Raw genomic sequence first — 12,981 nt, forward strand, 5'->3', positions numbered from 1 at the left:
CCCAACGTTAAAACCGTTCCAGCTGCTTCCTATTACCCTCAGGATGGTGTCTGGGCTCTTTCGTATGGCCCACAAGGCTGTTCACAATCCAACCACATCTATCCCCAACCCCGGCACCCACAAACCTTAGGGGAAGTGAGACTTCATTTTGAAATCTCAGCGCCTCTTACTACGTGACCTTTGTCAAGCCACAGCCTCCATGGGCTTTGGCTTCCTTAACTGTGAAGGATATGGAGAGGATAATGCATAGATGATGGGCGTAAAGCCCTTGGTACACTTCCCCACAGGTGGTTAGCCCACAATAACTTGTACCTCTAAGTACTGGCGTCATGATTCTTATTATCGGTTCACTTTCTTCCCTCTTATTTGCTTCCTAAGGCAAAACCTGAGTTGAACTCCCCATCACATTTGAACCAGAATCTGTGGTTAATTCCAAAACAAACATCTCCAAACTCCTTCCCAAGAAAACTGTATGGTGCTGTTCCTGGGGCTGGGGAGGAATGGGATGAGGCCTGAATATTCTTTCTCTTCTCTTTACAGAACTGGAAGAGGAGCAGGGACTAGGGGAGGGAGCAGGTCAGAATAGACAGAAAAGGGGCTGGGACTATTGCAACTGTGTCTTCCTCCTCGCAGGCTGGGATCATTTATTACAGCCAAGAAAAGTACTTCCGCCATGTGCAGCAGGCCGCGGCCGTGGGCCTGGAAAACTTCAGCAATGACCCAGTGTTGCAGTTCTTTAAAGCCTATGGAGTCCTCAGGGAAGGTAGGGACTCGTCAGTGTTGCCTTCTGGCCTCAGGCACTAGCCAAGCACTAACGTGCAGGCTCCACCTGGATGCCTACTTCTACCCCAATCATGTTCCCATGGAAAAAGTCTTACACTCAGTAGCTAGATTCCCAGGTTAATCCACAGAATGTAATCCATATCTAGTTGACTTTTGAGACCTCAGAGACCTCACTACCCCTGCTCTGCACCTCAGTTTCCCTATCTGTAAAATGAGTGGGGGGAAAGATGACTGCAAGATTATTGAACCAATCCCAGGCTTGGAAACTGAGAGCCACTAGTGCAGAAAAAGGAGGAAGTGGTAGGTGTGGCCACAGGCAGGTGTGGGACAGGAGCAGGGAGAGAAGTGAGGCCCATGGAGGTGTGACTCACTGACATTTAGAAGGTCGTCCTGGGTGGGGGGCCAGCTGAGCTGCCCATGGCCAATGTCAGTGGACATGGAAGGATAAATATAACTGAGCAACTAGCTGGGAATGCACAGAGGTCCTTCTTCAGAACCGACCTACAGGAATCCTTGTGAATACTCACAGGTACATCTCTCAGCTCCAAGTCCTCCATCTCCTGGCAGCCTGGACCATGGCCCCAGCAGCCCTTTCAGGAAGCTTCAGTCTTCAGGGAACTTGGGCCACTAGTGACCTTTTGGACCAGTTAGTCCAAGTCTTGGGTCAGGTGGTACCAAGCCTTGGGTCAGCCCTGTGTCTGCCATGGAGCTTCCTGCCCTCTGAGCATGGAGCCCCAGAGAATAACCACTTGGGCTCTCTTCACAGAGCGCATCCAGGATGCCATCAGCAGCCTAGAGAGCATCCAGAATCACCCAGACGTGTCCCTGTGCTCTGTCATGGCTCTCATTTATGCTCACAAGTGCTGTGAAACCATCGGTGAGTGCAGCCATGCTCAGCCAGGCCTGGCCCAGCGGGGAAAAGAGAGCCCCACTCCAGAGATATAGCCCCTCTCGGGCTGCAGGAGGTGTGTGCACCCGAGACTGCAGATGCTGTGAGGAGTGGTTCCCCTCCCCTCCCCATGGGGTCCTCAAAGAAGACCCCATGCCCAGGCCCAATTGAGTGGGAGCCGCAGGCAGAAAGCATGACAGTGGGAGGGGTCCTCCTTCCACATCCCAAGAGCTGGGGAGACACCCTACTTTCCTTTGCCAAGATCTTGTCGAGAAAAATCAAGCCAAAATAAAAAATTCTACCCCTCATCTCCACCCCTCTAGAGTCAGGAAGAGATTCTAAGAGACTATGTACAAACTACAATTTCGCCACCCGGAATGGATTGTGGGCCTGAGGTGGGGGGTTCAGGTTTGATCTGTCTGCCCAGCAAACTGCTGGGCACAGAGGAGAAAAGATAAATCTCAGCCAGCAAACCCAATTCCAGGGCTGGGCAGCTCCCGTGGCATCACACGGGTCAGTGTTCCTGGTTCCCAGGCCCTGGGCTGTCGTGTAGTCGGCTCCGTGTGTTGAGGGAGGCCCAGAGCGTGGAGAGGCAGGGCCAGACAGAGCTCCCCATCCTAACTTGTCCCCTTCCTCCTCTCTCTCGGATTCCCAGACCGAGAAGCGATTCAGGAACTTGAGAGCAGCCTGAAGGAAATCCGCAAGACAGCCAGCGGGACTGCCCTGTACTATGCCGGCCTCTTCCTCTGGCTCATGGGTCGCCATGACAAGGCCAAGGAATACATTGACCGCACATTGAAGGTCTCCAGCAGCTCCAGAGAGGTACCAGCCCTGGGCATCGTGAGGGCAACAGCCGAAGAAAGCAGCGTCCAAACACATCCTAAAGGGTGGCCCTTACTCCCATGGAGGGCCCTGAGGCTGGGGGAGGGCCACACCCAGACACCAACAAGACCCATGTTGGCTCAGGGTTTAGACAACTACACACTGGCCTTTGTCCATAGAGTCCGATTGCAGATAGGTTTTATGGCCTGCACTATATATTTTTAAAATCTTGAATTAGTTTGCTGACATTTAGAAATCAGAAGATTTTTACCTAAAAGTCCAGATTTCTTGGTTCTTTTGAAAAACTAGATGAGCTGACTACACTGGACCTGTATTCCTTCCTTGCAGTGATCTGCTAGGTGTCTGTGGCGGCTCACACAGAAGATCTCATATGCAGTGGATGTCATGTGCTGTAGAATTGTACTCATGGTAGAATTAGAAGCCTCAGTCTAAGCCATGCAACTCAGCAGGGCATATATCACCCCCAGCCCCCCAAGGGGGTGAAAATTGGTTCTTGGAGGAGGGGGTGAAAAAACCCTCACTGTTTGTATATAAAACACAGATACACACACAGTACATAAATGGTATATCTGTGATATTAAAATTTCTTGGAGGGGGAGGGAATGATTAGGGGAGAAATGACTGAAAAGTCTCCTTAGGAGGGCAATAATGGAAAAGAATTGAGAAACCTGCTCTAGGCCGTGAGAGATGCTTCAGGGCAGGGTCTTCCAAGCACCCCTCTAACCTTGCCTCCTGGGCCTGGCCTGTGGCATCTGCCAGGCGAGGCAGGGTGAAGGCTGAAGGGGAGCCACCAAGGCCCATGAGCTCAGTATGGCCGCTTGCCCGCTCAGAGGGCATTCCCGGCTTCCCATGCAGGCTGGGCCCTGTGCTGGTCTAAGAAGTGGAGAGAGCTGGAGTGGCCCTGACCCCAGTGTAAAATAAACACACAATGACAAGACAGGTGGTAGTGCCTCCATAAGGGACAAGAGAACCGTGGGGGTCATACGGAGGGCCCCAACCCAGCCTGGAAGGTCAAGGAAAGCCTCCTACAGGAGGGGCCTCCTCAGCTGAGTTTTAAAGACTGGTGGTGGTTAATCAGATGAAGGGACTTGGTTTGGGGGGCGCGTACTGGGAAGGGCATTCCAGACGAAGGAACAAGAGGTACGAAGGCCTGCAGGGAGAGAGCAGGGCTCGCCTGGGATCTGGGAGCAGTGGTGCCCGGCAGGGCCTCAGGAAGTGGAATGACAAAGGGCGGGATGTGGGCAGGAGAGGCAGTCTGGATGGAGGCGATACAGGACCAAGCACTTCATCTTTCCCCTTGCTCTTATGCCAGGGCTACGTGCTCAGAGGCTGGGTGGACCTCAGCTCAGACAAACCCCACACGGTGAAGAAGTCCATCAAGTACCTGGAGCATGGCATTCAGGACACCAAAGATGTTCTGGGGCTGATGGGAAAGGTAGGAGGGGCAAGAGTGTCCCCACCCAGAGACCTCAGTCTCTAGACCCCCCAGCTGGTGGATGAGGAACAAAGGTCCGGAGAGCATCAGGGACTCAGAACAGCCCCAGGCCTGCTCCATTCCTCCCTGCTTCCCGCCCAGTCTTGAGTTTCCGTTGCCTGTGTGGGGTCTTCTTGGGGGCTAGGCTCCCTTGGCTCTGACAGGCTTTGTCTCTTTGCCTTTTGTTTTCACCCACTGCCCCTTTTCTATGCATCTTTCACACTTTCTCATCTCACCTGTTAAGTTCACTTCGTTGGCCATAAGAGAAGGGAGGTATGTGTTTTGTATTTTCTGACCTTAATTTAAATTGTTTCCTTTTTCTGATGAGGCCCTCGTTGAATCAATCTATGAGGGAAAAACTATCCTCTTATCCTCTTCTGTTTGTATATCCTTTCTTATAAAATGAATACTTACTCATTAAAAAACCAGAAGTCTAAGAAGGTCAAAAGGTGATTTAAAATGGCATCCTTAGCCCTACCACCCCCGAACAACCCATGTTAACATTTTAGGGCCATGTCTCTGAGTCTTTCTTCTACGCATTGGTTTGGGGTGTGCCTTCGGTGGTCTTTTGGGGAGCAGAGGCCATGAGGTTATCACACAGGAGGTTTAGCAGGTTGTACCCTTGGGACCAACACTTGTGGAGAAAGTGAAAGAAGCAGGAGGGAGAACTTGGGCTGTGAGGCAGCTCCAGTGAAGGCCTCAGCCAGCTCTGCTTGGAATTATGGTGCTGGGATGGCCCTTCACTGACTCCCTCACTGACAAGATGCTGACTGTGTGACCTGTCTCTCGCGGAGGTGTGTGACCTACCTCTCGGGAAGGTGTGTGACCTGGTACCAGGCAGCTCCCTGCAGCCACGGGTGATCCCAGGAGGAAGACTCCCCCGAGAGCTGTCAGCGGCCAACTCCCCTTTTCCTGAAGGAGGTCACACACAGCACCCACCATGGGGTGGGAGATAGTGTAGGTAGTTCATATAGTTGTAATCATAGGGCATCTTACCGTTTGGTCTTTCTCTTCATGTAAGGTTACATCATAAGCACGTGTCATTTTGAATGTCTGCATAAAGCCAGGCCCCCGTTGTGTGGGCCTAATGTAATTTGCCAACCCCGCCTCCTATTGTTTGGATTTTGAGATTGTTTCTAGTTATACACTTACAAAGAGTTCTACAGTGAACACGTTTATGCATGTATCTTTATTTAGAATAATCCTCCTCTTGTTTTTAATAAGTCTCTTAATGGAGGGTTACTGTAAACTGAAGCTGCCCTTTCGGAGTCCAATTTCAAGCCTTTTGGGAGCATTGCCCTCTGCCCCTCAGGCATCTGTGTCATGACTCACCCAGGAGAGCCTGGTGGCTGGCTGCCTGCAGAGGCCATGACCCCAGCCCGGTGTGCCTTGAGAAAGAAAAAGCACCGCAGGCTTGCCGTGGGGAGGGGAGGGTTACCTGCAAACCCTAACCGACTCCTAGTTGCTGCACTGGCCCAGTGAGCAGTTTTCAGTGGTGAATTTTAGGAAAGTGAATGGGAAATGATGGGCCATATGTGGAATTGGAAGGTGCCCAGCAACCCCAGCTTCTCCGCTAGGGGGTCCCTCCCATGACCTTGCTCTGTCCCAGGCCTGCTCGGGGCTCAGCTGTCTCCTGGAGCCCCTGCCTTGCCTGTCAAGGACCCCAAGACCGCTGTGGACCCTGATTTGTCACTCTGAGTGATGGCTCCTGCCCACATGTCAGGCTCTGCTCCTGTCCTAGTGGGGACCCTGACACCATCCTTCGTGGGCACCAGTGGAGCTCTTTTCTTTGGCTTTCGACAGGCAACGTACTTCATGATGCTGCAGAACTACTGGGGGGCCTTGGAGGTGGTGAACCAGATCACCGTCACCTGGGGCAGTTTCCTGCCGGCCTTGGTCCTAAAGATGCGGCTGTTCTTGGCTCGACAGGACTGGGAGCGGACGGTAGAAACAGGACACAGGTGAGGGGTGGGGCCAACCTGCTATTTCCTTCCTTTGCTAGCCAAGGGGGCTAATCGTTCCCATCTTACACGGAGGTGAGATGGGAGATGCTGTGTACTTGATGGAGTAAGACAAAAGTCAGTATTGTCAACAGGAACTATGAATAGTGACATTATGACATTGGGGGTGGGGGAGGAGAGGGAGGATGGACGTGAACTAGACACTTACCTGTCATAGCGGGAAGCCAGCAGCGGAGACCTGCAGTGGAAGAATCAAGAAATAGGCCTATCAAGAGGTCTAAGCATAGTGTTTAGGAGAGAGATGGAGGGAACTACCAAAGTAACCCAAAGCAACAAGAGTTACAGGGTAAACAGCAGTTGTCTCTGAGGAGTGGTGGGGAGGGGAGAGTAAAGGGAGAAAGGGACTACTGTATTATTTACTTTTAAAAACTGTGGGTGTGATATGCATTAATAAAAACTTCAGGGGACAAAGGTCATTGTTGCCTGAGAGAAGACTTTAGTAGCAAGCTGAGTGCATCCGGAAGACAGCCTAGGGTTCAGGAGTTATGCGGATTTATGGAAGCCAGACGTCAAGTATAGGGTGATCCTGAAGCACTTTCACTGTGAATAGAGATAAAGATAGCTTCAGGGGAGGGATGTTTGATGGAGGGTTTTGTAGAATGGAACTTTCTAGATAACCGAAGCTTATCTCTTTAACCTCTAACGCTTTAACTATTTTTATCACAGTAATCCTAAAACTACAGTACCAATTTTCTTCCTAAAAAGAGTTAGTGGACTATATTTTTTTCTGAGTGACCGTGAGTCACCACTACAAGTTTTTACTAAATTGTGTGTGGGAAAAAAAAAAAAAAACACACACAAACATACCTCTTCCTTCCCTGTGGAGGGATGATAACTCCTCTGATGATAGCTGGAATTTGAGTCTCAGAAAGAGGCACTGGTAGGAAACTGAAAGTGATTCCAGCCTGTGCCAGTCCTGGGCAGGTCCTCAGCAGCCCTCTCTCACAGTTGACACCTGACCGGGGTCCCTGGCAGGAGCTAGGTCAAGAGCTTGCTTTGGAGGCTCTGCCTTGGGCCCACAGGATACCTGGAAACACCTGGCTGAAGGCCTCAACCTTGAATGTGTACGGCCTCCCTGCCCAGGCCCTGCCACATCCACCTGCAGGGAGATGGTGTTTGGTGCCAATGGGTTGAATCCAACACCCGACGCCTTCCCTCACGGAGGGTTTCCCAGCTCATAGAGTTCCCCCATTGCTCTTTAATTTTTTTTTTTTTTTTTCCGGCCACACCACACGGGGCCTGCAGGATCTTAGTTCCCTAACCAGGGATCAAAACCATGCCCCCTGCAATGGAAGTGCGGAGTCCTAACCACTGGACTGCCAGGGAAGCCCCTCCCCCATTGCTCTTTAAATCTCTGCTCTCTGTAGGTGTGTTTCTCTTTTCAGCCCTAAAAATTGTTTATTTTTTTCCTTCTCTCTTATTTTTCTCCACTGATACTAAAATAATTTGTCTCTTTCATTTAAAGAACCAGCTTTGAGTTTCGTTGATGCTATTATCTTTGTTTCCTAATTTATTAATTTCTGCTCTTTATTATTTTCTGCCAACTACCTCCTGTGGAATTACTCTGTTGTTATTGTCTGACTCTTGAGTTGGGTGCCTGGCCATTCTCAATCTTCTTTTAGAAGATAAGCACTTAAGTCTATGAATGTCCCTAGAGGTACCATTTAACAGTATCTACACATTTGGATACTTCAGTAGTATCTTCAGTATCTTTTGGTTCTAAGAATTTTCTAACATTCGTTCTGATTCTTTTTTAGTCCATACGTCTTTTAAAAGTTTTTTTTAATTTCCAAATTATGAGGTTCACAGTGCCTTCAAAATCATCATAAATGGTTAGAAGTCTTTGAATGTTGACTGTGCCTAATCGTGTTGGAATTTTATATGTCAATTAGAGTAACCATCAATTAAGCAGGAGGGCCATTCCCTGATCAGGCTGAAAAATATGAAATTTCCTGTAAAGAAATAGAATATTGGGACTTCCCTGGTGGTCCAGTGTTTAAGACTCCATGCTCCCAGTGCAGGGGGCATGGGTTCGATCCCTGACTGGGGAACTAAGATCCTGCATGCCATTTGGTGTGGCCAAAAAAGAAAAGAAAAGAAAAGAAACAGAATATAGAAAAGTCCACAATATGATCAGGAGCTGCATCTTCCCAAGGACATATGATGGAAACCAAGGTTCCTTTCCATCTTACAGCTGCAGACTGCCCCCCAAGCACCTCTCTGGCCCCCCCGGACCTTGGTACCACGGTCATACCTGTGCTATTTGGGACATAATGGGCTTCTGTCACAAAGACACCCCCAAATATGTGACTTAAATAACATAAGATGTTATTCCTTTCTCAGGGAAAAGTTTGGGTGGTGGGCCAGGGCTAGGATGACAGCTTAACTCTGTAGGGTCCCAGGCCCCTTCTCTCTCATTGCTGTCCTGTTCCTAAGATGTTGCTCACATGATCCACATTCCAACCAGCAGGAAGGAGGAAAGAGAAGAAATGGAAGGCATGCTGTAGGGGCACCACTGGATATACCCTGGGCACTTCCGCTTGCATCCTATTGGGCAGAACTTAATCACATGGTCACACCTGAGCTGCAAAGGGGGGCTGGGAAATGTAGTCTTTTCCGGTAGCCCCGTGCCCCAACAGTTTGGGGGTTCTATTATTAAAAGGAGAAAGGGAGAATGGATGTTAGGAGACAATCAGAAGTTGCCACCACACCTTCCTAGCCTTGCCTCTGAACACTCTCAATTCACGTGGCTCCTCTTCCTATTTCAGAATCCTAGAAAAAGATGAAAGCAATATTGATGCCTGCCAAATTCTAGCTGTGCATGAGCTTGCAAGAAAAGGAAACATAACCACAGTAAGTTCTTTCAAGACTCAGAAGTTACGCCTTGAAACCAGCACAGCCAAGGAGGGACCCCTCACAGCATTCCCACCCCCAAGGCATTGGAGGGGGCTCCCTGGGTCTCAGCTCCCTGCCCCCTCCTCCATACTCCCTGCCAGGGAAGTCTGATCTGGTTTGGTCTTTGAGCCACACAGTTCCAAAGGGCAGCAGTGAGGCTAACTCTGGTTCTGCCACATGTTCCCTGTGTAACCCTGGGCAGGTGTCTCCACCTGAATGAGCCCCAGGATGCTCATCTGTAAAATGGAGATAATTCCACCCACTCCGTGAGCTTGTTATAAGGACTAAGATGACAGATGGGACAACTGGGAATAGTGCCCAGTGTACTACAATAATTTGCTCCATGTTACCTGATAGAAGTCATGGTTGTGGTGGGTTTTTTTTTTGTTTTTTGTTTGTTTGGCGTTTTCTTGTTTGTTTTTTTGCCACACCACACGACTTGCAGGATCTTAGTTCCATGACCAGGGATTGAACCCAGGCCCGCGGCAGTGAAAGTGCTGAGTCCTAACCACTGAGCCACCAGGGAATTCCCCACAGTTGTGTTTCATATTTCAGGAAATGCCTTTTTTTAGGGAATGGTTGGAATTGCTCAGGTATTGACAATACCAGGCAGTACCTGGCCCCAGACTTGCTCCTAGGCCTTGTAGTTTTCCAAAGAAACCCCAAAGAGCCCTCACATCCAATCAGAAGCACCTAGAATTCTTAATGAAAACCTCCATGCCCAGACAGCTTCTTATTTTCAAAAAGAGTCTGTGTATTCATCTAAAACCCTGCCTTCTGAATAAAGACATTGCCTCTGTGGGGAGGGTGACAAATCAAGAGGCTCTAAGGGGTCATGGTGGGAAGAGGAAGTTTCTGGTTCCTTCTGGCCAGCTCTGAAATTACGGATTTTGTGGGGTGAGGTGCGGTGGAGGGCACCGTTCGTATTTGGGAGGAACCCTCGAAAAGGGCTCTACCACTGTCTCTGGGTCAGAATAAGAGAACAGGCATGTCCTCCGCTCCCTGAGACCCCAGAGCTCTGGGCAGGCCTTCCTAAGGCCTGGCCTGAAGGTTAGGCCCAAGGGCAATTAGCATTTAATTCTCCTTTGTTCCCACCTCAAACTCTGGGATCTGCCCCTCGCCCCAGCTCAGGCTGTCCAGTGCTTGTCTTGCAGAAAAGATCCACCCTACCCCGGGCTTCTCTTCTGGCACTTCTTTGCAGCTGGGGACTAAAAACTCCCTACTCCCACATAGAGAGTGGGCAGAAGAGTCCACTGGAAAGAACACAGGCTTTGGACTCAGTCAGCCACCTCGTTGGCTGGGTAACCTTGAGCAAATGACCTAACCTTTCTGACCCTTCATCTGCTGGACTGGAAAATTCGGGTATCTATAGTTACAATAACTTACAGGGTCGTTGGGAGCATTCACTGGAATGACAGAGAGGCGCCAATGTGGTGACTCACGTCAAAATGGAGCAGGGGTTTGGGGGCAGGGACCTGCCCTGACCATTTGCTCCTGGGCCAGCCCAGGTGGTTTGCCGCCAGCCTGGTGGGCTGTGGTGTGGGCACCGTGACAGGTGGCTCCTGGCCCTGCCTGGGTGTGTCCCAAAGGGCAGCTGCTCTTCACAGATTCATGAACAAAGCGGCAGTGCCAGCTCTGGGATGAATAATGTTCCTGAAAGCTCTGCCAATAAGGCTCCGAAGTAATACTGAAGCCTGGGCCCGCCCAAGGCCAATTAACTCTGAATCTCTGGAGCTGGCTTGGGGGCCTGGGTGTTTTTAAGATCTCCCAGCTGGTGTTCATGGGCAGCCACAGTTGAGAACCTCTGCCCCACTCCCCTTTTATATACTGCCTTTGATATTGTGTTTTGTTCTTGTAGGCTGTCGAGCATGTTAGAAATCTGATTAAGGCGCTGGAAACAAGAGAGCCCCAAAATCCAAGCCTCCATCTTAAAAAAATTCTTGTGGTGGGCAGACTGGTAAGAAGGTACTCCCTGGTTTCTGAATGTGTGCTTCTTGTTATGTTCCCCGGGGGAGACCTGTGCTCCCTGGAAGCTCCCTGAGGACCCTGCCCCTCCCCCTCTGGCTTAAACTTGGCCTCTCAGGCTGGTGGCCCAGGCCCCGGGGCCACTGCCTGCCTCCAGCCAATCACTGAATTGTGGGCTCTGAAGCCTGCACCTACATGTCCTTCAAAGATGCTATGAAGATCACGGAGGTGAGGTCTAGAAGTGCTTTCAGAGAGGGAGGCACCTTGTTTGGGGAAAGAGGGCAGTGGCACAGCTGTGGTACAGCAGAGCAACGCCCAGCTCTAGCCTCAGGGTGCTGGAGCACCGGACTCCCACATTCTTTCTGTGGAAGAGACCTGGTGAGGCTGGCCTGCCTAGGCCTCTCTGACGCCAGGCAAAGTGCAAACAGACCAGGCTGCCAAATAATCTGTCTCTGTCAGACCCTTGAGCCCCAGAGCCAGATTTACTAGAAGGAATTGCCATAAGAACAGGGGCAGCTCTGGGGAGTCGAATGCCACTGGGATACCCTCTTGTCCTCCACATCTATGTCTGATTCTCTCTGCCTTATTCTCCATGCGTGGCAGGGAAAGTGGCTGCTCGCAGCCTTCAGAGCCACTTTCCATCAGTGGGACACAAAGAGTTTCTCTCATGCAACTTCAATTTGTGAAAAACCTCCTGGTGACTCGTTGGACCAATGACTGTGGCCAGACAGGGGCTGGGTCCCTCAGAGGGCCTGCGGCTGGAGGCAGGTTCCACAGATGTGGCCAGCGGGGGGTTCTCTGGGAGGTGGACAGCTACCCGGACCCAGCTGCCTGGACACAGGGTACCTCTTGGGCTCTCCTGAGCACCCCCTAGTCCCACCAAAGTGACACGGCCATGCTCAGACAGGCTGGCCTGACTGATTTCCCCATTCCCGTGTCTGTGCCTTGCAGTCTGGGAGGCACCAGGCAATTCTGCAGCTGGTGTGTAGCTTCCTTGAGCGAACCTTCATGGCCACATCCTCCTACGCCCATGTGGCCACAGAGCTGGGCTACCTCTTCATCCTGCAGGACCAAGTGAAGGAGGCATCTCTGTGGTACTCGGAGGCCATGAAACTGGACGAGAGCAGCACGGCTGCCTTGACTGGTCTGTGCAGGCGGGGCAGGGCGAGGGGTGGTAGGACGGGGGCTGGGAGCCAAGCAGGGTGGCCGTTGTGGGTCCAGAAGAGAGTGGGCTGGGAAGCATTCTCCCCAGGGTGTGTGTGAGTTTGGGGCTGTGTTGTATGATGGGGTGCCTGTCCACGAATCTACAAGTATAAATGTAAGAGGAACAGGAATTCTCGAAAGTGGTCAAAGCCATTCTGATCTACAGCCGACCTCCAATAGCCATACGCAGCCCATTACGCTCAGTCAGCCCTGCCTCCTCTCAGGCCTCACCAGGCCAGTGTGGGAGAAGGTTCTACTGCCAGAGCACCCCTCCCCAAAGCCTCTAGCCTCACCTCTGTAGACCCTCCCTCTTCAGGCCACTGAGCTGAAAGGCCACCAGAGTGAGCAGTTTTGAGAGTTTTACTTCCCTGTCTGTCCCAGTGCTTCCCTCCCGCTTTATCTAAATGTCAAATGAATTTTCCAGAGCCCGATTTTCATTTTTACACAAAGCCCTCAAATCTGTGGTCTCTGGTGAATCCTGAAGCAGCAGTGTTTGATTTTAGTGGGGGCAGCCTCATGACCAGTGCTCCAGGCAGGCTGGCTTCTTGCCCTGGCTCTGAGGAGTCGTGGGCAAGTCACTTCTATCTACACTCCAGGTTCCTCATCTGTGCAGCACAATCAAAAAAACAATCCAAGTGATTGGTCTTGATTTCTGGTTCAATACGTCAGGCTGACTCATCTGTCATCGCCTCTTCCTCCCTCCCCAAATCCCACAAAAGTCATGGGCGACCTTTTAAAAAGATAATGAGTCCCTGTAGCAGCCCCAGAAACAGGGAAAGGTGCCTTAGGTGGACCAGGAACTTTGAAGGACTTCTCATTTTTAGAAGATATAAAGCAGATTGCATCCAACAAATGGAAACTCCAAGCAGGTCTAGAAACCCATAAGCCAACATGGGTTGGGGCAGCTA

The 12,981-nt window shown here is 50.8% G+C and overlaps 1 protein-coding gene across 4 annotated transcripts in view; it reads left to right on the forward strand.

Annotated features, from left to right (window-relative positions):
* TTC21A (tetratricopeptide repeat domain 21A) overlaps positions 1–12,981 on the forward strand; it is a 30,780-nt gene that overhangs the window by 945 nt on the left and 16,854 nt on the right. For 3 of the 4 annotated variants that reach the window (XM_081247698.1, XM_081247699.1, XM_081247700.1), the window contains exons 2-9: positions 634–763; positions 1,550–1,660; positions 2,328–2,494; positions 3,828–3,950; positions 5,793–5,950; positions 8,779–8,863; positions 10,764–10,862; positions 11,822–12,014. In XM_081247698.1, the coding sequence (XP_081103824.1) occupies positions 634–763; positions 1,550–1,660; positions 2,328–2,494; positions 3,828–3,950; positions 5,793–5,950; positions 8,779–8,863; positions 10,764–10,862; positions 11,822–12,014 (1,066 nt within the window). The remainder of the gene's footprint in view (positions 1–633; positions 764–1,549; positions 1,661–2,327; positions 2,495–3,827; positions 3,951–5,792; positions 5,951–8,778; positions 8,864–10,763; positions 10,863–11,821; positions 12,015–12,981) is intronic. The other variant, XM_081247701.1, reaches the window with a different exon arrangement.

This window comes from Mesoplodon bidens (genome assembly GCF_964165515.1).
Source record: "Mesoplodon bidens genome assembly, chromosome: 10".
Classification (NCBI taxonomy): Eukaryota; Metazoa; Chordata; class Mammalia; order Artiodactyla; family Ziphiidae; genus Mesoplodon; species Mesoplodon bidens.